The 23,307-nt window shown below is 43.0% G+C and overlaps 1 protein-coding gene across 1 annotated transcript in view; it reads right to left on the reverse strand.

Moving 5' to 3' along the window:
* Window positions 1-5,982: 5,982 nt before the first annotated feature.
* Window positions 5,983-23,307, reverse strand: part of psmd10 (proteasome 26S subunit, non-ATPase 10) — a 44,994-nt gene continuing 27,669 nt past the window's right edge. Inside the window, exons 4-5 of the mRNA XM_070882791.1 lie at window positions 13,696-13,862; window positions 5,983-7,600 (exon numbers count right to left, since the gene is read on the reverse strand). Of these exons, the coding sequence (XP_070738892.1) occupies window positions 7,447-7,600; window positions 13,696-13,862 (321 nt within the window). The 3' untranslated portion in view covers window positions 5,983-7,446. The remainder of the gene's footprint in view (window positions 7,601-13,695; window positions 13,863-23,307) is intronic.

A 23,307-nucleotide genomic window follows, 5' to 3' on the forward strand; every position in this document is an offset into this window, starting at 1 on the left:
TTACTCCTTGGCGGAGCGCTCCAAACTCCAGGAGCAGGATTTGTGTTTGTGCTGACTACAGGGACAGGTTCCTTACAGAGAACTGGTGCTTTACATCACCACCTCCGTCCTGCACTCCTTCTCAAACACTTAAGGAAAGTGGGTGGGCAGATTACCCCAGGCCACGGCCATGAATCAAGAGTCCAGTGGCAGAGGCTTGGGGGAAAGTCTCCTATGTGAGCTCTCAGTCGGGGAATAATACTATGGTATGAGGGGAACCAGGAGTGTGATTGCTTTTATTCTAATAGAGGCAAATAAAGAATTGAGGGGAAGTGCAGAATGAAACCCTTTATCAGAACTCTTTTTAAGAAGCTGGCTGACCTGCTGCATATTTCTAGTGTTTTCTGTTTTTATTTGATTTCCTGCATTGTTTTTGAACCTGGACCTTCAATAGGATGCAGGTTGTGTTACATTCATGTATTTAATGTGCAAACACCCATGTGTGTCTTAAGTTTTACTTCATGCTCACATTTCCAGCAAGAATATTCCTTTTGTTTAATGAATTAATTTCTTACTATTGAATCAACTGGGCAAAAGTCAACTTCACCCAGCCATCCACCCCCTCAACCCCGCTCTCCAGGGCAAAGCCCAACCCCTCTCCCTACCGCTCCCCAGCATAGACCCTTTCCATCCAACCTCTTCCTAAGTTTAGATTTTTTTTTTCAAAATATGGATTATAATGCCGTATTGTTTTTCTTCTGTCCAGGGTCTTGGCTGAGCCTACTTGTGGGGGTGGGATGGGAGTGGTGGTGATGGGGGGGGGGGGGGGGGGGTGGGTGTTGGGATGGGGGATGATGGGGGGGTGGTGGAGGGGGTGTTAGGATGGGTGGTGGAGGGGGTGTTAGGATGGGTGGGGGGGGTGCTTGTGAGGTAAGATCGGTGCTTGTGTATGTCAGAAAATACACCCTCCTCCCTGCCTTAATTGTGGCACATTACCAACAGGACTTTCAACCCAGTTCACAATAGATGCAAAGCCATAGTAATAATTCAGCACTGACTCACAATCTCAACCAGAGAGACAGTAGAAATGGATGGATGGGAGAATGAAAAAATTCTCGCACGGGTACTAGGGAGTCTTCTGAGGCTAGGACACATTGTCTGAGCACAAAAATTCAGAACATTGTTTTCACAAAACATATAGCCCAAAATCACTTACTCTAACGTCCCATCTATATCATATGCTGGTATATTCACCCTCTCTCCAATAATAAAATTAGGCAATCCTTCCAGACTATCTCATAGCTTTTCTGGCTTCTTGGTACAATATTAAATTCCATCTTTGAACTGATCCCTATCTAAACATCAGAGTCTTTGATGGATATCAGACTTATAAGTTTCCTGTTTGTATAAATGATCCAGATAATGCATCTCATGTATTTTCCATGCAGATCATAACTAAGTCTTTTCATTATCATTCTGAATTGATACAAATCATTTAAGATAATGTGTCAGTTTGTGATAAGACTATATTTGAGAAATAGCTGGGAGGGAATGACAACTCCGCCTGGTGGCAAATAGAAGAAAATAACGTTCCCCATCTGGTAGGGTCTAGGTCCTTTTTCAAATTATAACATCCTTCATATACTGTAGCAACTGGTGGGTAGGGAATGTCTATATTGTGATGTGTAACTAGACTGACTAGTTGGTCTTTTCCTGTCCAATATTTTGCACCTTGGTTGTGCAGAAACCATGTGCTAAGAATGCTCATAAAAATGTTAATCATAGAAACATAGAAAATGGGTGCAGGAGTAGGCCATTCGACCCTTCGAGCCTGCACCACCATTCAATAAGATCATGGCTGATTATTCCCTCAGTACCTCTTTCCTGCTTTCTCTCATTACCCCTTGATCCCCTTAGCCGTAAGGGCCATATCTAACTCCCTCTTGAATATATCCAATGAACTGGCATCAACAACTCTCTGCGGCAGAGAATTCCACAGGTTAACAACTCTGAGTGAAGAAGTTTCTCCTCATCTCAGTCCTAAATGGCCTACTCCTTATCCTAAGACTGTGTTCCCTGGTTCTGGACTTCCCCAACATCGGGAACATTCTACCCACATCTAACCTGGCTAGTCCTGTCAGAATCTTATACGTTTCTATGAGATCCCCTCTCATCCTTCTAAACTCCAGTGATTAAAGGCCCAGATGATCCAGTCTCTCCTCATATGACAGTCCAGCCATCCCTGGAATCAGTCTGGTGAACCTTCGCTGCACTCTCTCTCAATAGCAAGAATGTTCTTCCTCAGATTAGGAGACCAAAACTGAACACAGTATTCCAGGTGAGGTCTCACTAAGGCCCTGTACAACTGCAGTAAGACCTCTCTGCTCCTATACTCAAATCCCCTAGCTATGAAGGTCAACATATCATTTGCCTTCTTCACCACCTGCATGCCAACTTTCAATAACTGATGAACCAAGACACCCAGGTCTCGTTGTACCTCCTCTTTTCCTAATCTGCCACAATTCAGATAATATTCTGCCTTCGTGTTTTTGCTCCCAAAGTGGATAACCTCACATTTATCCACATTATACTGCATCTGCCATGTATTTGCCCATTCGCCTAACCTGTCCAAGTCACCCTGCAGCCTCTTAGCGTCCTCCTCACAGCTCACACCGCCACCCAGTTTAGTGTCATCTGCAAACTTGGAGATATTACACTCAATTCCTTCATCTAAATCGTCCCAGGGGTCCCAGTACTGAGCCCTGCGGCACTCCACTAGTCACTGCCTGCCATTCTGAAAAGGACTAGTTTATCTCGACTCTCTGCTTCCTGTCTGCCAACCAGTTCTCTATCCACGTCAGTACATTACCCCCAGTACCATGTGCTTTGATTTTGCACACCAATTTCTTGTGCGGGACCTTGTCAAAAGCCTTTTGAAAGTCTAAATACACCACATCCACTGGTTCTCCCTTGTCCACTCTGCTAGTTACATCCTCAAAAAATTCCAGATGATTCGTCAAGCATGATTTCCCTTTCATAAATCCATGCTGATTTGGACCGATCCTGCTTTCAAAATGTGCTGCTATTTCATCGTTAATGATTGATTCCAACATTTTCCCCACTGCTGATGTCGGGCTAACCGATCTATAATTACCCGTTTTCTCTCTCCCTCCCTTTTTAAAAAGTGGTGTTACATTAGCTACCCTCCAGTCCATAGGAACTGATCCAGAGTCGATAGACTGTTGGAAAATGATCACCAATGCATCCACTATTTCTAGGGCCACTTCCTTAAGTACTCTGGGATGTAGACTATCAGGCCCCGGGGATTTATCGGCCTTCAATCCCATCAATTTCCCTAACACAATTTCCCGCTTTATAAGGATATCCTTCAGTTCCTCCTTCTCACTAAACCCACTGTCCCCTACTATATTCGGAAGGTTATTTGTGTCTTCCCTCGAAGACAGAAGCGAAGTATTTGTTCAATTGGTCTGCCATTTCTTTGTTCCCCATTATACATTTACCTGAAGCCGACTGCAAGGGACCTACGTTTGTCTTCACTAATCTTTTTCTCTTCACATATTTATAGACGCTTTTGCAGTCAGTGTTTATGTTCCCTGCAAGATTCCCCTCTTAATTAAACCCTTAGTCCTCCTCTGTTGAATTCTAAATTTCTCCCAGTCCTCAGGTTTTTTGTTTTTTCTAGCCAATTTATGTGCCTCTTCCTTGGTTTTAACACTATCTTTAATTTCCCTTGTTAGCCACGGTTGAGCCACCTTCCCTGTTTTATTTTTACTCCAGACAGGGATGTACAATTGCTGAAGTTCATCCATGTGATCTTTAAATGTTTTCTATTGTTTATCCACCGTCAACTCTAAGTATCCTTTGCCAGTCTATTCTAGCCAATTCACGCCTCATATCGTCTGATATGGATGGCAACTAATGTACCCTGACTCCTGCCTTGCCCCAGGAACTTTCATCATAACACCAGTTCATTTTTGATTTGAAGTTAATCTCTATCAGTTTCACTCAAGATTCCCTAACCAACCTAAAAGTAACCCAGCAGCACCCAGGATGATTGGGAGAGATCATGGTGAGTGAATATGAAGGCCCGGCAATGGAGGTATTCTTGTTCTCTTTTATCATTCTGCAGTCTTTGTAGGAGCTATGCCAAAGAATACCAACTTAGACCTTGCTGGGACGCTCCAAGCCCTGCTACCAAAACCGATCTGTCAAAAACATTGCTGTTTAACTTCGGTATTCACCAGGACAATGTGTGAGGTCACCGCCATGGAGCTGCCTCAGACCCAAAAATCAGTCTCAGAAAAGTTGAGTAACCTTTAGATGGTATATGCTGCTTATTACTGTATTCCCAAGTTATCATATGACACCTATAATGTTAGAACTTCATAAAGTCCTGAGCTCCCGTAACAGAAACTCATGGTGCTCTTTGCATCAATTATAGTGAAATCATAGTACTTACATAGGAAGTAACCATCTGACACATCACACCTGTGCTCATGCTAGTTCTAACTGGATCTATCAGCTTACATTTTGAATAGGGGTGCATTTCACATCTACATTGTTTGAATTGGGTGCTGTGCTGACAGTTTTACTGGTCTGTTTATTTGCATCATTGAGGTGCAAACTTGATGTATTCAGTAAGCACAGAAGCAGCAGGAATGGAAAACAGCATACAAGGGAAATTTAAAGAGATGGGGATAATTAAAAGGTATCAGAAGAGCACCACATTTTTATTTTGGAGCCGGAGGAAATGCTCAGCAGGCATTTCAAACCGTTGGCAACCTTTACTGAAGCTGAAGGAGGAAGAGGGTGAGAACCGACAGGCAAAAATGAAGGGAAAGGAAACCCAAGGTGCAGGCATGAATCTGCAGGCCAGTGATAGTGCAGCCGAGCTCTGGTTCGATGACTGCTGAAATGGAAGATGGTGCAGTACAAGATGGCTGTGGGGTGGTGGCACTTGTTTGCTACTCCACAGCATCATCTCCATAGGTCAGTATTACAGCGTGCAGATAAACTTCAACCCACTACTGGCAATTAGTCATAGTCTGTGCCAGCCCTAGTTATGTTGCATGGTAACCGTAGGTATCCTTTCAGTAGCTGACACCAACTCTGATGACCTGGTCCCCGTTAACATGGTTGCCCATGGTTATTGCCTGGTTGATGTGCCAGGACCTGAAAAAGATGGTGGTATTTTGGCAGGTGTGGACAATCCGGCTAAGTTGGCTGTGGATTAAACTGGCAACCTGCCTTTCGTGCAGGAATCAGCAGATAGTCCAGCTCAGCGATCAGAGGAGAAGTGAAGTTTGCGCTTGGAAACCAGCAGAGCATAGCTCAGGCTCAGAAGCCAATGGAGCAGCATGAATGGAGTTTGGAAGCAAAGGCCAAAATGTTACCTTGGGAGGGCAGCTTTCAAGTTCTCAGGAGAAGATGGAAGTTAGACAATCAGGAATTGAACCCAGAAACTGGAGGAGTGGGAGGTTGATGTAGGTAGAACAGTAATGTTCAGGAATTCAGTAGCCGAGTAGTGAAGCCTAGGAATCAGATGAGGATTGGGGTCCATCACAAGAATCAGCAGAACAGCTTGAATGAACTCCAGAAATAGACACAGTATTTCCTGAAGGCATGGACCATAGTTCTCAGATGAATGTGGGATTAGACAGGCAGGAGGGAGCAGAGCCAAAAGCCAGTGAGAGTGCAGCAGGTCATGTGAGGTCTAGGAACCACGGAGTTTGATCCAGTAATGTAGCAGAATAGTCGGGTGAATCCCAAGCACCCGAGAGACACTGGAATACAGCCCTCTTAATACGAGGCAGGAGCAAAGGTTATGTGCGTCACCACCTAGCGTAATGTCACTGATGTGTGTAGAATGCCGAATGACAACGAACGATCAGATTACACAGTCATATTTCATAAAAATAATTACAGGTACTTATGGGAAAAGATTCAGGATTTTTTTTTTTAGATAAAGGAAAAAAGCAATGATTGTGTACACATCTTTATTACAGGAACCACATTCAGTACACACCAGTAGGTTGTAAGAGAAGCAGCTCTTTCAATCATATTTCTTCTTCCACATATGATCTGCTATATAAGCACAAGTTCAATATTACATATCAAATCTTTCCTCCATAATCTCTCTTCATCCAACCCAAACTGACATAGTAACAGATGACGCCCAGCAAATATACAACCTCTTATTTTGTTTTAAACATTAGTTTCTGCACTAATGCATTGTACTGGACATTTCTAGCTGTGAAAACAACATGAACGCTAACACCGCACAGAATCAGCAGACATCCTTAGAAAGCGTCAACAAAACAAAACTAGAGAACCTTTTGTTTCAAATATTTTATAGGTTTTCTCCCTCTTGCTGTCTCGGTTCCAACTGTAAGAGAGGCAACAGTCCAAAGTGACTACCAGTAACTCCATTAAACAGTGTGTTTAATGCCAGTAATAAGATGAAAATAAAAAGTTTGTTAAAATTACTGTTTCGCTTTGATGATTATTTTTTCCCCTCCCTCAACTCCCCAAAGGATAGTCACATAGAAAGGTCCTCAGCCCCACCTGACAATAGGATAGTCACACAGGAAATCAGCAACAATGACTGACACCAAATAAATGTTAGACTACGATAACGTCAAGACCACTGCTTTATCTGCTATTCTCAATTCATTAGCAGAGTCCATTAATATTATGTTTTCTTCTACTGTTTACCAAGGCTCAATTATTGTCATAATGACTTTTGAAAAGGGCAGGGGATAGAAAGGATTCACACGTAATTTTATTTGGAAAATCAATCATTTGAAGACAATCACCAGAAATTTCCAGTCACTGCAAGGGTCACAACCGGTTTTTAAAGCATTTCCTGTGAGATACATTGGTGTAAAGCCGCATGTTATTGAGCACGCTTCTATTTTTATATTTTCACATCTCTAGTTTTCCAGTGATATCCATCTTTCAAGCATTCAGGGGTGAAGAATGACCATACCCAGCAATCTGCTGCAACAATACAGCGACTAAACCCAATCCAGTTGTTGGGACAGTGACTACCCTACACCGCTGCAAGTTTTGGCCATTGGATATTCTTTTTCCATGAACAGTTGTGACACTGAAAAGTGGAAAGAGGATTTATTCTGTGATCAGTGGTGCTAATCCTGCTGTGACAGGTCACTAGATGGTGTACATCTTGTTTTATGTTTGCAGAGCTGTTAAGACCAAAGAATATTATATCAATAAGGCTGTGGTAAAGGGACTTGCCTTCAGGTACAAGTCTAAATACTTCAGGAGTTGTAAGTAACACAACATGTTTGTGCACATACTCAGAGATAGCATGTAGTACACAATCAATACAAGTGCCCAGAATTGATTTTCCCCACCTTGCTCTTATTTTGATGTCTTGAGGGAAACACCACAGTTCAAACTGGGGTCATAAAACAACCTCCATTTTCAACCTTCTACTATTCTTCTCAGCTGTAAGCCAAGACCACCTTTAGCCATTTGCAGGGGTGTCTTTTCCTCCTTGTTCTCAATATAGATGCTCGCTCCATTCTCCACCAGCAGCTTGGCTTCCTCAGTCCGCTCTTCTTCACATGCCAAGTGTCTGCAAAGAGAATTTTAAATCAAAGGTCTCGTCTCACACACACAAAGTCCAAATACAGTAGGGAGAAAGATTAGCCATTTCAAGCTGTATATTTACTGGCATTCTGTTTAAACAATAATGTATAATATTTTAGTACCAGTTGCCTGATATAACAGTTGTAGAATGTCATTTATTTTTACTATTTCACAGATACACCATCGTCACTGCATGCAATGGACTACAGTACATGTTTAGCTCTAATTCTTGAGGGCATATAGTTCCACAGGCAACAACTTTCATGTGTAATTATAGCAGTGTTAGTAGGCTACAGGTCCATGAGGAGGGGTTTGGGGGCATGACAGCTGGATCACCACATGTGCATTTTACAGTAGAGTTCACTGGATAGCAATCAGGATCACGAATCGCATCAACTTTTTTCACTTCTCTAGCTCTAGATGTACTGAAAGCAAAGACAGTGCACATCACTGCCCTAGCTGAAATTAGCTTACTCAGCACAGGCCACAGATTGAACCTGGTCGGTATAGTTCAGTAGCACATTTACCCAGTGACTATTGGAATAGCCAAGAAATTGGGCCTGATCCTGACGAAAATGGCCGCCATAGCAATGACACATCTATGGTGCACGCCATTATGATGATGCAGAAATTCCAGGAAAGTATGGCGTGAGTAACTGGTCATTACTTTCGCCATGCCATCATTTTCTGGGACTTTGGCGCTGCCCCACTGAGATCCTTGCCAAAATGTTGATCGGCTAATAATCATAGCTCCGCCCCCCCCCTTGCGGTTACGAATTTTCTACATGTCAGCCAACGTTCACGTCGTTGCCACTTAGACTGAACAATAACGGCTCTGGAGATCTGGTAGCAAGGCGAGTTTATTCAAGAATATGGCTGCTTCTTGTGCCTCATCATCTGCACTTAGTGCACACAAGATCAATCCGAAGAGAATTCTCAGACCCATTCTCATAAATCAAATTCAAAGCACTATGAAACATTTGAGACTCCATAAAGGCACTAAATAAATGCAAGTCTTTGTTCATAGTTATAAATGTTATAATCGACAACCAGACAAGCATTTAAATCACTAAGTAATAACAAAGGCATCTGGAGAACATGAAGAAAATGTGTCCTCAGTAAAAGAATACATCAGGTGCAGTTAGAAACTGAAGTTAACTGCATTCACTTTGTGCATTTATCTAGTTTGAAAGGTTTTTGGCAATTTCAGAATTGTGATAAAATATCAACAATAAATGGAGAAGTAAAAACGAGCGGTTATCACTAGAAGGAATGTCAACAACCCCAAAGAACTGGCCATGTTTCACAGAGACTGGTCTCGCTGTTGAACAGTTCAGCATTTTCTAGTTAAAATCTAAGCTTCGTTAAGCAAGTAGATTTTATGACAGCAGAATGTCATGTTATATCAGCAAATAGGTATGTATGTGTGCATGGGTAGCTAGAGGGAAAACTTCTTAGATATGCCTAAATGCCAATTTCCCTAAATGACTATTTATAAACGGGAATAGAATCCCCGGTCCCTTTATTCTGTATCAGACAATGGCTGTATCGCTTCCTACTCACTGCATATGCTAACCAGTTCTCCACAAAATTCGTCACTAGAGGATCGGGGAGTACAGCGGCCTAACTAATGCTGTTTGTCGTCAATATCGCTGTTGCAGCTATTTCCAGACCAATAGTTTGAACTATATTATAAATAATGGACTTACAGCATGAATACAAACTTGCAACATTCATAAACCACTCAAGGTTTACTATTGGTTCAGGACTCAATCAGAACTACATTTTATCTCACTTGGAGGATTATCATGGTGCTATAATTTACAATGTTATAAAATGCCTCTATACAAGCACACCCATGTGGAAATAGTTACAGGTAGTTTTGCAAACAAACAAAACCTTTAAAATGTTGAAGTTTCTTTTTTACTTCCCTTAAGAAACTCTGCTGTAAGAGTTAAAATAATGGTGCAGCAACATTTTGCAGTAGAATGCTGTCCAACACATCATTGAAGTACTGGACTGACCATGCAGAACCACAATTTTGATAGTTGGTGCTCTTGGTAGGTGCAACATCAGGTCTCATTATAGCTGCCATAACTCAGGCCTAGAAATTGGTCAGCATAGCGCCATGTATTGGGCGCCACTCGAACTACTAAAGCCCCAATATGGCATGCAGAAAGCGTGTGCACATTTCTCATATTAGGCCAGTGCGTCCTCTATTATATTCGTTAAGGACAAACAAGAGTCAATCTTTACCCATATGCAAGTACAGGGCATAATGCTGGTTTGAGGACCCCTCTCCAAGATGGCAGCCAGCAGCCCCACAAACTGTACTCAGGGAAACCAGCCCTAGAAATCACCTGCAACAAAAGGTGGTAAGTAACTTACCTGAATGTGGAACGGAGGTTAACCCTCCTCCGCGCGCCCCCCCCCCCGCCAATCAATAGGCACTGCTCCAAAGCCCCGACCCACTCTCCACGTCCACCCCCACTGCCCATTGGTTGCCTGACATATCCCATGCTGTACATTTGATGTTATAAATATAAATCTATGCTTTCATTCTATCAGAAAATCCCGAAGTGCTTTACAGTTAATTAATTATTTTAAAGCACTGGAGAAATACCACCAGCGCTGCCTCCGCAAGATCCTGAAAATCCACTGGGAGGACAGACGCACCAACGTCAGTGTTCTCGCTCAGGCCAACATCCCCAGCATCGAAGCACTGACCCAGCTCAACCAGCTCCGTTGGGTGGGCCACATCGTCCGTATGTCCGACACGAGACTGCCAAAGCAAGCGCCCTACTCAGAACTCCTACACGGCAAGCGAGCCCCAGGTGGGCAGAAGAAATGTTTCAAGGACACCCTCAAAGCCTCCTTAATAAAGTGTAACATCCCCACTGGCACCTGAGAATCCTTGGCCCAAGACTGCCCAAAATGGAGGAAGAGCATCCGGGAGGGCGCTGAGCACCTTGAGTCTCACCGCCGAGAGCATGCAGAAATCAAGCGCAGACAGCGGAAGGAGCGTGCGGCAAACCAGCCTCCCCACCTCCCTTTCCTTCAACCACTGTCTGCCCCACCTGTGACAGAGACTGTAATTCCCACATTGGACTGTACAGCCACATGAGAACTCACTTTTAGAGTGGAAGCAAGTCTGCCTCGATTTCGAGGGACTGCCTATGATGATATTTTGAAGTGTAATCTTTGTAGTTATGTGATTCAATGCAACAGATAATTTTTCACACAGCAAGGTGCCACAAATACCAAAAAATATAAATGACCAGTTAGTCTGTTTTGGTGATGTTGAGTTGAGGGATGAAGACATTAGGAGTATTCTCTGGTCTGCTTCGATTAAGTGCCATGGGATCTTTTACATCTACCTAAAGAGGAAAATGGGGCTTTAATTTAATGTCTCAGTGCTACAATGAATTGGCAGATTAGATTATGTGCTCGAGGCCTTGAATTCATGACCACCTGACTCAGCAGTAAAAGTGCCATTAGCCAAATCGACATCGGTGGCACGAAAGATTGTGCCACACGAATATCAGGTGTGAAATACAAGGAGTTGACGGCAAGATTACTTGAAGCAGTGATCTCATCATTATTACAATACACTGGCTCAGGTACAAAGTACAGCCAGTACAAAAAAATATCTACACACATTCGTGTGTCTCCTGCAGTGCTGTTTGCATGTCTGAAGTGGAGAATAGGTTGTACTCGCTCCTTGTGCTATACCCTGCTCCCTTTGTCTGCATAGACCAGTTGCTGTGTCTAGCCCAAACTCTATTACCCCTACTACAACTGATTGGTCTTTTTCATTCAAAAAAACGCAGTCTATTTGATAAACAACAGCCTAAGAAACAGACAACGTGGGGTAGGATTTCCACGCAGGCTCTCCCAATCTCCCACCGTAACTTCGGCAGAAACCCCAGAGAAATGGCAGAGGCATCCATGTGAGCCATTCGCTGGAGTTCCAGTTTAATTTACTGCAGGAGATAATGGAAAGCCCCATTGGAAATTCGAGGCACACAACCATTGCAGGTATCGGGGGGGGGGGCAACAGTAATATGTTAAACATCTGAAATTGCATCCTGGTTTACTGGCTTGTTTTGTTCATGATTTTCAATGGACTGATCACATTAAAAGTCACTTAAGATTGTTTCAGTGGGTAGTGTGTGTGTTCTGGTCCATCTTGCCTATTTGCTTAGTTGTGCTTTCCATCATTTTCAGTAAGCGGTTTACATGCAGATTTAATTGCCCGGATTTTCCATACCCCATGACGGCGTCTAAAAGACCCCCCCCCCCCCCCCCGTAAGTTCTGGGTTTCTGCGTGCGCGAAAACCCAGAACTCGCAATCGATCAAGGTTTGCCTGGACAGATCGGCCGCACTAACCGAAAAATCACTTTCGCTGGCACACAGAGTTGGGCTATTTAGCCAACTACTGCCAAGCAAATGCCCACGAAACCCTTACACCTGGTAAAAGCAGGAGTAGGGCCTTCTTTTACCAGTGTATATGTTAATATAAATGTTAAATTAATTAAAAAAACATCCATAAACATTTAAAATTCATTTATGTAAATTTTATCCCAGATGAAAATTATATATATTTTTTAATTTAAATTCTTCATTAAAGGGACTTTTAATTAAATTTGAAAATGGTAACATTTATTTTTATTATTTTTTTTTAAATGTTAAAAGGTGCAATATAAGTGGAAGTTTGTGTTTCTATTTGACCCCTAGCTGGCATCAATTACTTAAATATTGGGCAAGTAAAGGTACACTCTAGTTTATAGGATGTGAGGGTTTGTGTACAGGAGTGGTGTTTGCCACTGAACACAAGGATAATGTTGGAGATAAACGTTCAAAAACAGTTTGATTGCGATTGGGCCAATGGAAAGATAAATAAACAAAACCCAACGATCATATAACTATAAATGCTCAATGAGAAATCAACACCATGACCAGGTGATTAATGTTGGCCAATGAGACAACTGGAAAGCAACACATGATTGATATTGGCCGATAAGCTGGTTTATAAGCAACTCAGAAATATTATTTTCATCCAATATACTAGCAGATCTCCCAAAGCATTCCTTGCCCATGGTGAGTCAAAGGTTACGCCATTGCAAAGGATGGATTACGTAGTTGTTCAAAGAATTTGGAAAAACATTCGAGACAAGTGTGTTCAGATAGTGAAAGAAGTCATTTTTGACCAGTTCTTGAACACTTAAGTGTGATGGCCACAAATCAAATGCAAAATTACACACATTTGAGTGCCCTGTGGCATTGGTCATGATAAATAATGACATACTGTTTTATAAAAGACATATCATGACATATTAGTCTACTAAATTGGAGCAGTGTCCCCATTAACCAGAAAATCACATTCTTAAGTAAACAGAGGTGTAGGTTATTCAGAGTTGAATTGTTATTTAGTCAGAAAATGGCGGTGGTTGAAATATGCTTACAAGTTTGAAGCCAGAGGTTAGACATGCAGGTCAGAAGCAACAAGCAATTTCAAATGTTATAAATGTAAAACAAAGCAAGATGCCTGCACATGGGACTGTTTAAAATTGTTAGCAGATCTTCCATGGTGTTGCTCACAGTAAATAGGTAATATGGGATGGGGGTGGACAAAGGTGTTGTACAATAGTAGTGGGGGCAGCAGGGAGGGGAAAATGAGAAGGGTTGTGCTAGTGTGGGCCTCTTGGGATTGATATGAAGCAGGTGTGTTTTGATTGGATCCTGGAAGTTTGTCTTTCCGTGATTATTTTTTTCTACTGCGAACTTGAAAACAAAGCACTGGTACTGTGACCACACTTTGTGCGCTAGCTCACACTCTCATTAAAAACTAAGCATTTGACAACATATTTTAAAATGAATGAGGTATGAAATTTGTCAATATATTTAAATCACCTATGATTAGTGATATATGTATAGGTGACGTTGGGGGGGTCGGGGGGGCGGGAGGAGGGAAAAAGAGAGGACAAAAGTTGTTTAGAGCTATACTTCAGGTTTTAGCCTTATTTTAAAATCCCTATTCCACATAAACGACACCCCTTCAAAAGAAATGAGGTACTTACAGTGGTGTGTTTCCCTCCAAGTCCTGGAGGTTTGTAGAGGCAGAATGCTTCAGCAAGAGCTGCACAAGACGGAAGTTTCCTTTTGCTGAAGCTCGATGCAAGGGAGTGGAATGGATATTGTCTGTAACATTAGGGTCTGCTCCATTTTCTAACAACATGCAAGCAATCTATAGCAACAGATAGTGAAAACAGAATTAGAGCTTTTAAAAAAGCAGTTTGCTGCTTTACGATAATAAACACACCATTAAAGGGTAGTGACATTGAGCAATGGGGTGCAGTTTGATCCCGCACTCTGATTGCAGCCACCCTATGAAGAAGAGAAAAACAAAGGGGAAGTTATCAACATCACTAGTAACTGGCTGGCCAGGCAGCGGGCTGGCAACAGACTTGCCCTCCAATTCAACTACAGGAGACCCAGGAATATCTCTACAAGGATGGACAACCCAAAAAGCAGCATAAAGACAATAATCCAATCAACCATCAAAATAAACATAATAAAATTGCCTGTTGCATTACCTATTTTAATAAATAAGATAGTGACAAAAGTTGGGAGACTTCAGAAATTCACTGCACATCACACACCACTTACTAGAGCATGCAACTGCAGTGTCACAGGGAGGTGACATTGGTTCTGGGTGGTAGCTGGCACCCATTTTGCACTACCGCCCAAGACCAATTTCACTCAGGATTTTCATTCTGAAATGTCTACTTGGGCAATTTCAATGTTAATTATTTACATAAAAGTCTGGCCCAAAAATCAGGACAACAGCAAGTGCAAACACAAGACTTTTTAAACACATATTAAAAAAAACCATATCCATCCAAGTTAGTTCCTCCAGTCTCTTCAGTTTTCAACTGGCTGTAGATGTGCTGAGAGTTAATTACAAGACACATGACTGATGGTAACTATGTCCTCATTATAAATAGTCCTTCAAAGCCAAGCAGTTTACATCTTATGACAAGTCACAAGTTATGGTGAATGTTCCAGGAGATGGCATGAAACGCAATATTAAAACATTTGAATTATAGCCCAGTCCTCTAATGAGAGTGGACTTATTGTAATAAATCGAAGGATTATTGTGGATTATTTAAGGTAGCTTTAGCAGTAGATCCCAGGAATCTTCTTCAGAGGGCGGGCACTGAATTCCAGCCACAAATGGATATGTGAACACCCTGGAGGGGGGAGTGATTTGGTCAGATGATCATTAAAGCGGACTGATGAGCTCAGTGAAGTCAGACATAGATCAGTTACAGCCACTGAGATTATGAAATGAAAAGCAAGATGCTGTTTATAACCCTTTAAACTATTGAACAGAAGTTACAGCGCTGGTTATAAAAGCCTAAGCTCATCCTCACATCACAGCCGAGGGTGAGAGAGGCAGGACAAACATTTAAAAGTAAAAAGTATTCAGAACAAAGCATAATTGAGCATTATTTAAAGGGGTCATAACCCTAACCGCAATGTAATGCACAAGTTAGACCAGGAAATGATACAATCCATGGCAGCTCATTACGTTTGAATGTGTCAAGTAATAAATAGGTCGATTGTCTTATAGAATACAAGTCAATTTAAGTGGTTGCAATGCCGTCAGCACTCTACGGTAAAGAATAATCTGAACTGGATTAAACTTTACCGCCTCAACTGACAAAATTATCAATGGACCATTAGATAACAGAGAGCTGGAGAGCTATTACCTAGTGGCTGACAAACAAGTCAGATACAGAAGGAATAGTTAAACCATTGTGCGCCACTGATATTATCAGGCCATGAAGCTGAGTTTTGTCAAGATGTCTTTTATTCTTTCCGCACACATGCATGCTAAAAAGGTTTGTAGTCTCGAATATAAAACATGTAGAGACAAAAAAAAGAGAAAAAGCACCAGAAGAGACTATGTGAAGTAGAGAATGTAAGCCAGAGCTTTCATGAGAACTGATTTATGAGTCAAATGATTCGCTTGAGTAGCTGGGGGAAATCATCACCAAACTAGTGACAAATGCAAAGTTACAGATATTGAATTCTGGCAATGGTGTGATGCAGGAATCATGTCTGGTTTACTCATGTGTCTGTCTGTGTGATGTTCTGGCTGTGTAGGGATCAGTGGATGACGCAGATAACCTGTGGCTGGAGGACTGCAAGGCAGTCGAGCGTCAGAGAGTAGGGGGAAGCAAAAAAAAAAAAAGGTTTATAAAAAAAGAAAAAGCCACAGACTGCATCAATAACAGGACGGCAGGGTGGGTGACCAGGGAACAAAACATTTTCTTTGTAAACTGAAAAGTGGCCAGAGGTTGAATCAACGAGAGAAGCAGAGCAGACTGCTAGGGAAGCAGAGGAGTAATTGATGGAGGGCCTCAGGGAATGCCGAGGTCAGATAGTGACAACAAGCAGCGGAGCTAGAGGATTCTTTCTGAGCAGCATCCTAATGAATATGAACTAGGCTCTCTAAACATCCTTCTTACAGTGTGGAGCTCAAAACTCCACTCAGTACTCCAACTGTGGTCTTACTAAGGTTTTATATACGTTCACCATTAAATCTAGACTTTTATACTTTATGCCAGAAAGTCCAGTATGCCATTAGTTTTTTTTAAATTACCGTATCCACTTTAGAATGTTTTCAAAAATAGATTTTTGAATGATAAGGGAGTCAAGGGAGGTGGAGTTGAGGCCAGGATCAGATCAGCCATGATCTTATTGAATGACAGAGCAGGCTCGAGGGGCCAGATGGCCTACTCCTGCTCCTATTTCTTATGTTCTTAAGTTCCCCACTGAACCTTCAAATTCCTCTGCTCTTCCACATCACTCAGCCTTGCCCCATATAATGACTACTTTAATTTTTTAATCCAAAATGTACTACCACACCATGACTGACATTGAATTCCCACCGTTACTTCTTTGCCCATTCCAGCATCTTCCCTATACCCACTTGCAGCTTCCTGTAGTCCGCAGTATTATTTACTGTGACTCTATTTTTGTAACATTTGCAAAGTTAGACATCACTCTCTTTATTCCTATGTCATTGACATACATTCTGAATAGAAGCAGTCGAATACAGAACTCTGGAACACTAATACCCACTTCGAACCACTGAGAAACTGGCCTTAACTCCTATTCTTGGTTTACTCCCATCTAACTAGTTTTAATCCAATTTGCTACTTTTCCCTGAATTCCACACCCTTTAATTTTTAATCTCCTGTGTGGAAAGACCACATCCACCAAATCTCTAGCCTCATTAAACGTTAACCTTCATCAGAGTTCTGAAGAAGGGTCTTCGACCTGAAACGTTAACTCGGTTTCTCTCTCCACAGATGCTGCCTGACCCGCTGAGATTTTCAGCATTTTCTGTTTATTCTCTGTAATTACCTGGGTTAACTCTGCATCCCGTTATGAAAATGGATACAAGGACATTGAAGCTAGAATGCCTGTAACCACTGTCTGACCGTGTCGAACACAATTAAAAAAAAAAATGCAACTATGGTCCTGACCAGCAGCTGTCTGCACAGCAGAGTGACTTAAACAAAGTCTTTTATTTGGGAATTTGGAAAAAGAGGGGGAAGGAGTTGCTGCTTTTTGCCTACACTACTTGTAGTGCTGTGTGTCACAGGTAGATATTTAATTTCACTATCCATAACTTAATCTAGATCACTTTAGTAGTCAAGGAACTAAACTGCAAACTAAATTACTTAAATACAAATTTAATTAAATGGAACAAGGTCATATAGGGATGGCAGTGAAGATGGTGTGCCGCAACTACAGCATGTGGGAGTTTGTGGAGAGCATTATGATTCTGGACAACCATGTTTGCAGTAAGTGCCTGCATCTTGAGAAACTTCAGCTGAGTTGTTGAGCTGGAGTCTGAGGTGCCAACATTGCGGGGCATCTGGGAGGGGGAGAGTTACCAGGACACTTTGAACCAGGAGGTAGTCACTCCCCTTAGATTAGGTAGTACAGGTCTGGTTAGTGGTCAGGGACAGGAGGGTGTGACTGCAACTCAGGCAGGTAAGGGGACCCCAGGTGCAGGGTTGGAGGAGCCTTAGCCTTTGCCCTTATTCAACAGATATGAGGTTTTTGTTGCGCGGATGAGGGAAAAGCCTGCGGAATGGACGAGCAGGCTGACCATGGCACCATGGTTGGCGCAGGGGGCCATTCAAGTGGGGCGGGGGGGGGGAGGGGAGGAGAAAGTGAATATAGTTGTGGTAGGGGACAGTATTGTCAGAAGGATAGATACTGTTCTCTGCAGCCACGACTGGGAGTTCTGAAGGTGGTGTTGCCTGCCCGGTCGGTGCTAGGGTTGGGGAAGAACTTGGAAGTGGGATGGGGAGGATGCAGTTGTCGTGGTCCATGTAGAAACCAACGACATAGGTGTAATGTATTTGCTTCATGGGTTCTTTGCTTACACATTCATAGCAGCACATTGCTATTAAGAACTAGTTGGTTTATTAACAAAGGTTTAACAATCACATTATGTATCAGTTCATCCACTAGGCTCACAACTGCATGCCTCATTGTGGATCCCCTAAACCCAAGCAGCGCGAGAGGAGCAACAAAGCGGCAGCCTTCAAAAGAGCGCGAGATCCGACCCGAGCGGCACTCCGCCAAGCAGCGCGAGAGCAGCCGCCTAAACACCAACTGACCTGAAGACAAGAAGTAAAAATCAAAATCAAAGTGTGACATCACAGGAAAGAAGGGAAGTGATTGGTTGGTTGGTTGGTTGGTTGGTTGGTGAGTTTCTCTCTCCTTTCCGGGGCATTGATTTGAATTTAAGAGCTGCATTAAAAACAAAATTTGCAACTTCATTAAATACACTAGAGATGGCAGGACAGGTGGTGTGTTTCTGCTGATGCATGTGGGAGCTGGTTGATCCCATTGAGGTCCACAGCGATCACATCTGCAGCAAGTGTCTGCAGCTCGAGGAACTTCGGTTCCATGTTGAGGAGCTGGAATCCAAGCTGCAGACACTGCGACACATCAGGGAGGGGGAGAGTTACCTGGATGCTGTGTTCCAGGAGGCAGTCACACCCCTTAGATTAATTAATTCAAATTTGGACTGTGGTCAGGAACAGAAGGGTGTGACTACGAGTGAGGAAGTTAGGGGGACTCAGGATCGAGTAATGGAGGAGGTTTGGCCCTTGCTCTTGTCCAACAGATTCGAGGCTCTTACTCAGTGTGTGGGCGAGGGCAGGGACTGCAGGGAGGATGAGTAAACTGACCACAGCACCGTGATACGGGGATGCCATTCAAGTTGGGGGGGGGGGGGGGTGGGGGGGTAAAAAGAAACGTTGTAGTGGTAGGGGACAGTATCATTAGGGAGATAGATAAAGGTTCTCTGCAGCCGAGAGCGTGAGTCCCGAAGGCTGTGTTGCCTGCCCGGTGCCAGGATTAAGGACATCTCCTCTGGGCTGGAGAGGAAGTTAGAGTGAGAGGGGGAAGATCCAGTTGTCGTCCACGTAGGTACCAACGACATAGGTAGGAGAAAGAAAGAGGTTCTGCTGAGGGAATACGAGCAGCTAGGGGCCAAAGTAAAAAGCAGAACCACAAAGGTAATAATCTCTGGATTACTACCTGAGCCATGAGCAGATTTGCATAAGGTAAATAAGATCAGAGAGTTAAACAGGTGGCTCAAAGCCTAGTGTGGGAGAAATGGGTTTTGGTTCGTGGGACACTGGCACCAGTACTGGGGTAAGAGGGAGTAGTTCCGTTGGGACGGACTCCACTTAGACCGTGCTGGGACTAGGGTCCTGGCGAATCAAATAACTAGGGCTGTAGAGAGGGCTTTAAACTAATTACTGGGGGGGTGGGTTCAGCTGTGCGGAAATATAAAAAGTCACAGAATAAGGAGAAGGCAATGGAGCAGGGTAGCACTGGGGGAAAATGAAAACCAGAGCGTGACCGGAAGGGACAGAATGTACAAAACATAAACGCAAATCAGAAAGTGGGGTCAAAGCAGGAAAAAAGGATAAAAAAAACAAATTTAAAAGCTCTTTATCTGAATGCACACGGCATTCGTACCAAAATAGATGAGTTGACAGCACAAATAGATACAAATGGGTATGATCTGATAGCCATTACAGAGAAGTGATTGCAAGATGACCAAGGCTGGGAACTAAATATTCAGGGGGGGTATTTGACAATTCAGAAGGACAGACAGAAAGGAAAAGGAGGTGGGGTAGCTCTGTTAATAAAGGATGAGATCAGTGAATTAGTGTGAGAAACGATATTGGCTCAGAAGATCAAGATGTTAAATCAGTTTGGATGGAGATAAGGAATAATAAGGGGGAAAAGTCACTGGTGGGCATTATCTATAGGCCCCCTAACAGTAGCTACACTGTTGGGACGGAGAATAAATCAAGAAGTAATGGAGGCTTGTAAAAAAGGAACGGCAATAATCATGGGCGATTTTAACCTTCATATTGATTGGACAAAGCAAATTGGCCAGGGTAGCCCTGAGGAAGAGTTCATAGAATGTATCCGGGATAGTTTCCTTGAACAGTATGTTTTGGAACCAACCATGGAGCAGGCTATCTTAGATCTGGTCCTGTGTAATGAGATGTTAACAAATATGATGTGATTGGGATTACGGAGACGTGGCTCCAGGATGATCAGGGCTGGGAACTCAACATCCAGGGGTATTCAACATTCAGGAAGGATAGAATAAAAGGAAAAGGAGGTGGGGTAGCATTGCTGGTTAAAGAGGAGATTAATGCAATAGTTAGGAAAGACATTAGCTTGGATGATGTGGAATCTATATGGGTAGAGCTGCAGAACACCAAAGGGCAAAAAACGTTAGTGGGAGTTGTGTACAGACATCCAAACAGTAGTAGTGTTGTTGGGGAGGGCATCAAACAGGAAATTAGGAGTGCATGCAATAAAGGTGCAGCAGTTATAATGGGTGACTTTAATATGCACATAGATTGGGCTAGCCAAACTGGAAGCAATACGGTGGAGGAGGATTTCCTGGAGTGCATAAGGGATGGTTTTCTAGACCAATATGTCGAGGAACCAACTAGGGGGGAGGCCATCTTAGACTGGGTGTTGTGTAATGAGAGAGGATTAATTAGCAATCTCATTGTGCGAGGCCCCTTGGGGAAGAGTGACCATAATATGGTGGAATTCTGCATTAGGATGGAGAATGAAACAGTTAATTCAGAGACCATGGTCCAGAACTTAAAGAAGGGTAACTTTGAAGGTATGAGGCATGAATTGGCTAAGATAGATTGGCGAATGATACTTAGGGGGTTGACTGTGGATGGGCAATGGCAGACATTTAGAGACCGCATGGATGAATTACAACAATTGTACATTCCTGTCTGGCGTAAAAATAAAAAAGGGAAGGTGGCTCAACCGTGGCTATCTAGGGAAATCAGGGATAGTATTAAAGCCAAGGAAGTGGCATACAAATTGGCCAGAAATAGCAGCGAACCTGGGGACTGGGAGAAATTTAGAACTCAGCAGAGGAGGACAAAGGGTTTGATTAGGGCAGGGAAAATGGAGTACGAGAAGAAGCTTGCAGGGAACATTAAGGCGGATTGCAAAAGTTTCTATAGATATGTAAAGAGAAAAAGGTTAGTAAAGACAAACGTAGGTCCCCTGCAGTCAGAATCAGGGGAAGTCATAACGGGAAACAAAGAAATGGCAGACCAATTAAACAAGTACTTTGGTTCAGTATTCACTAAGGAGAACACAAACAACCTTCCGGATATAAAAGGGGTCAGAGGGTCTAGTAAGGAGGAGGAACTGAGGGAAATCTTTATTAGTCGGGAAATTGTGTTGGGGAAATTGATGGGATTGAAGGCCGTTAAATCCCCAGGGCCTGATGGACTGCATCCCAGAGTATTTAAGGAGGTGGCCTTGGAAATAGCGGATGCATTGACAGTCATTTTCCAACATTCCATTGACTCTGGATCAGTTCCTATCGAGTGGAGGGTAGCCAATGTAACCCCACTTTTTAAAAAAGGAGGGAGAGAAAGCAGGGAATTATAGACCGGTCAGCCTGACCTCAGTAGTGGGTAAAATGATGGAATCAATTATTAAGGATGTCATAGCAGCGCATTTGGAAAATGTTGACATGATAGGTCCAAGTCAGCATGGATTTGTGAAAGGGAGATCATGCTTGACAAATCTTCTGGAATTTTTTGAGGATGTTTCCAGTAAAGTGGACAAAGGAGAACCAGTTGATGTGGTATATTTGGACTTTCAGAAGGCTTTCGACAAGGTCCCACACAGGAGATTAATGTGCAAAGTTAAAGCACATGGGATTGGGGGTAGTGTGCTGACGTGGATTGAGAACTGGTTGTCAGACAGGAAGCAAAGAGTAGGAGTAAATGGGTACTTTTCAGAATGGCAGGCAGTGACTAGTGGGGTACCGCAAGGTTCTGTGCTGGGGCCCCAGCTGTTTACATTGTACATTAATGATTTAGACGAGGGGATTAAATGTAGTATCTCCAAATTTGCAGATGACACTAAGTTGGGTGGCAGTGTGAGCTGCGAGGAGGATGCTATGAGGCTGCAGAGTGACTTGGATAGGTTAAGTGAGTGGGCAAATGCATGGCAGATGAAGTATAATGTGGATAAATGTGAGGTTATCCACTTTGGTGGTAAAAACAGAGACAGACTATTATCTGAATGGTGACAGATTAGGAAGGGGGAAGGTGCAGCGAGACCTGGGTGTCATGGTACATCAGTCATTGAAGGTTGGCATGCAGGTACAGCAGGCGGTTAAGAAAGCAAATGGCATGTTGGCCTTCATAGCGAGGGGATTTGAGTACAGGGGCAGGGAGGTGTTGCTACAGTTGTATAGGGCCTTGGTGAGGCCACACCTGGAGTATTGTGTACAGTTTTGGTCTCCTAACTTGAGGAAGGACGTTCTTGCTATTGAGGGAGTGCAGCGAAGATTCACCAGACTGATTCCCGGGATGGTGGGACTGACCTATCAAGAAAGACTGGATCAACTGGGCTTGTATTCACTGGAGTTCAGAAGAGTGAGAGGGGACCTCATAGAAACGTTTAAAATTCTGACGGGTTTGGACAGGTTGGATGCAGGAAGAATGTTCCCAATGTTGGGGAAGTCCAGAACCAGGGGTCACAGTCTAAGGATAAGGGGTAAGCCATTTAGGACCGAGATGAGGAGAAACTTCTTCACCCAGAGAGTGGTGAACCTGTGGAATTCTCTACCACAGAAAGTAGTTGAGGCCAATTCACTAAATATATTCAAAAGAAAGCAGGAAGGGGGTACTGAAGTTTCATGTTCAGCCATGAACTCATTGAATGGCGGTGCAGGCTAGAAGGGCTGAATGGCCTGCTCCTGCACCTATTTTCTATGTTTCTATGACAGGATTAATAAACAATCTCCTAGTAAAGGACTCTCTAGGAATGAGTGACTAGAACATGGTTGAATTTCAAATTCAGTTGGAGGATGAGAAAGTTGGATCTATAACCAGTGTCCTAAGCTTAAATAAACAAGACTAAAAAGCTATGAAGTCAGAGTTGGCTAAAGTGGACTGGGAAAATAGATTAAAGTATGGGACGGTTGATGAGCAGAGAAAAAAAATAAAAAGGAGATATTTCATAATGCTCAACAAAAATATATCCCAATGAGAAGGAAAGGCTGTAATAGAAGG

This window comes from Pristiophorus japonicus, chromosome 6, assembly GCF_044704955.1.
Source record: "Pristiophorus japonicus isolate sPriJap1 chromosome 6, sPriJap1.hap1, whole genome shotgun sequence".
Classification (NCBI taxonomy): domain Eukaryota; kingdom Metazoa; phylum Chordata; class Chondrichthyes; family Pristiophoridae; genus Pristiophorus; species Pristiophorus japonicus.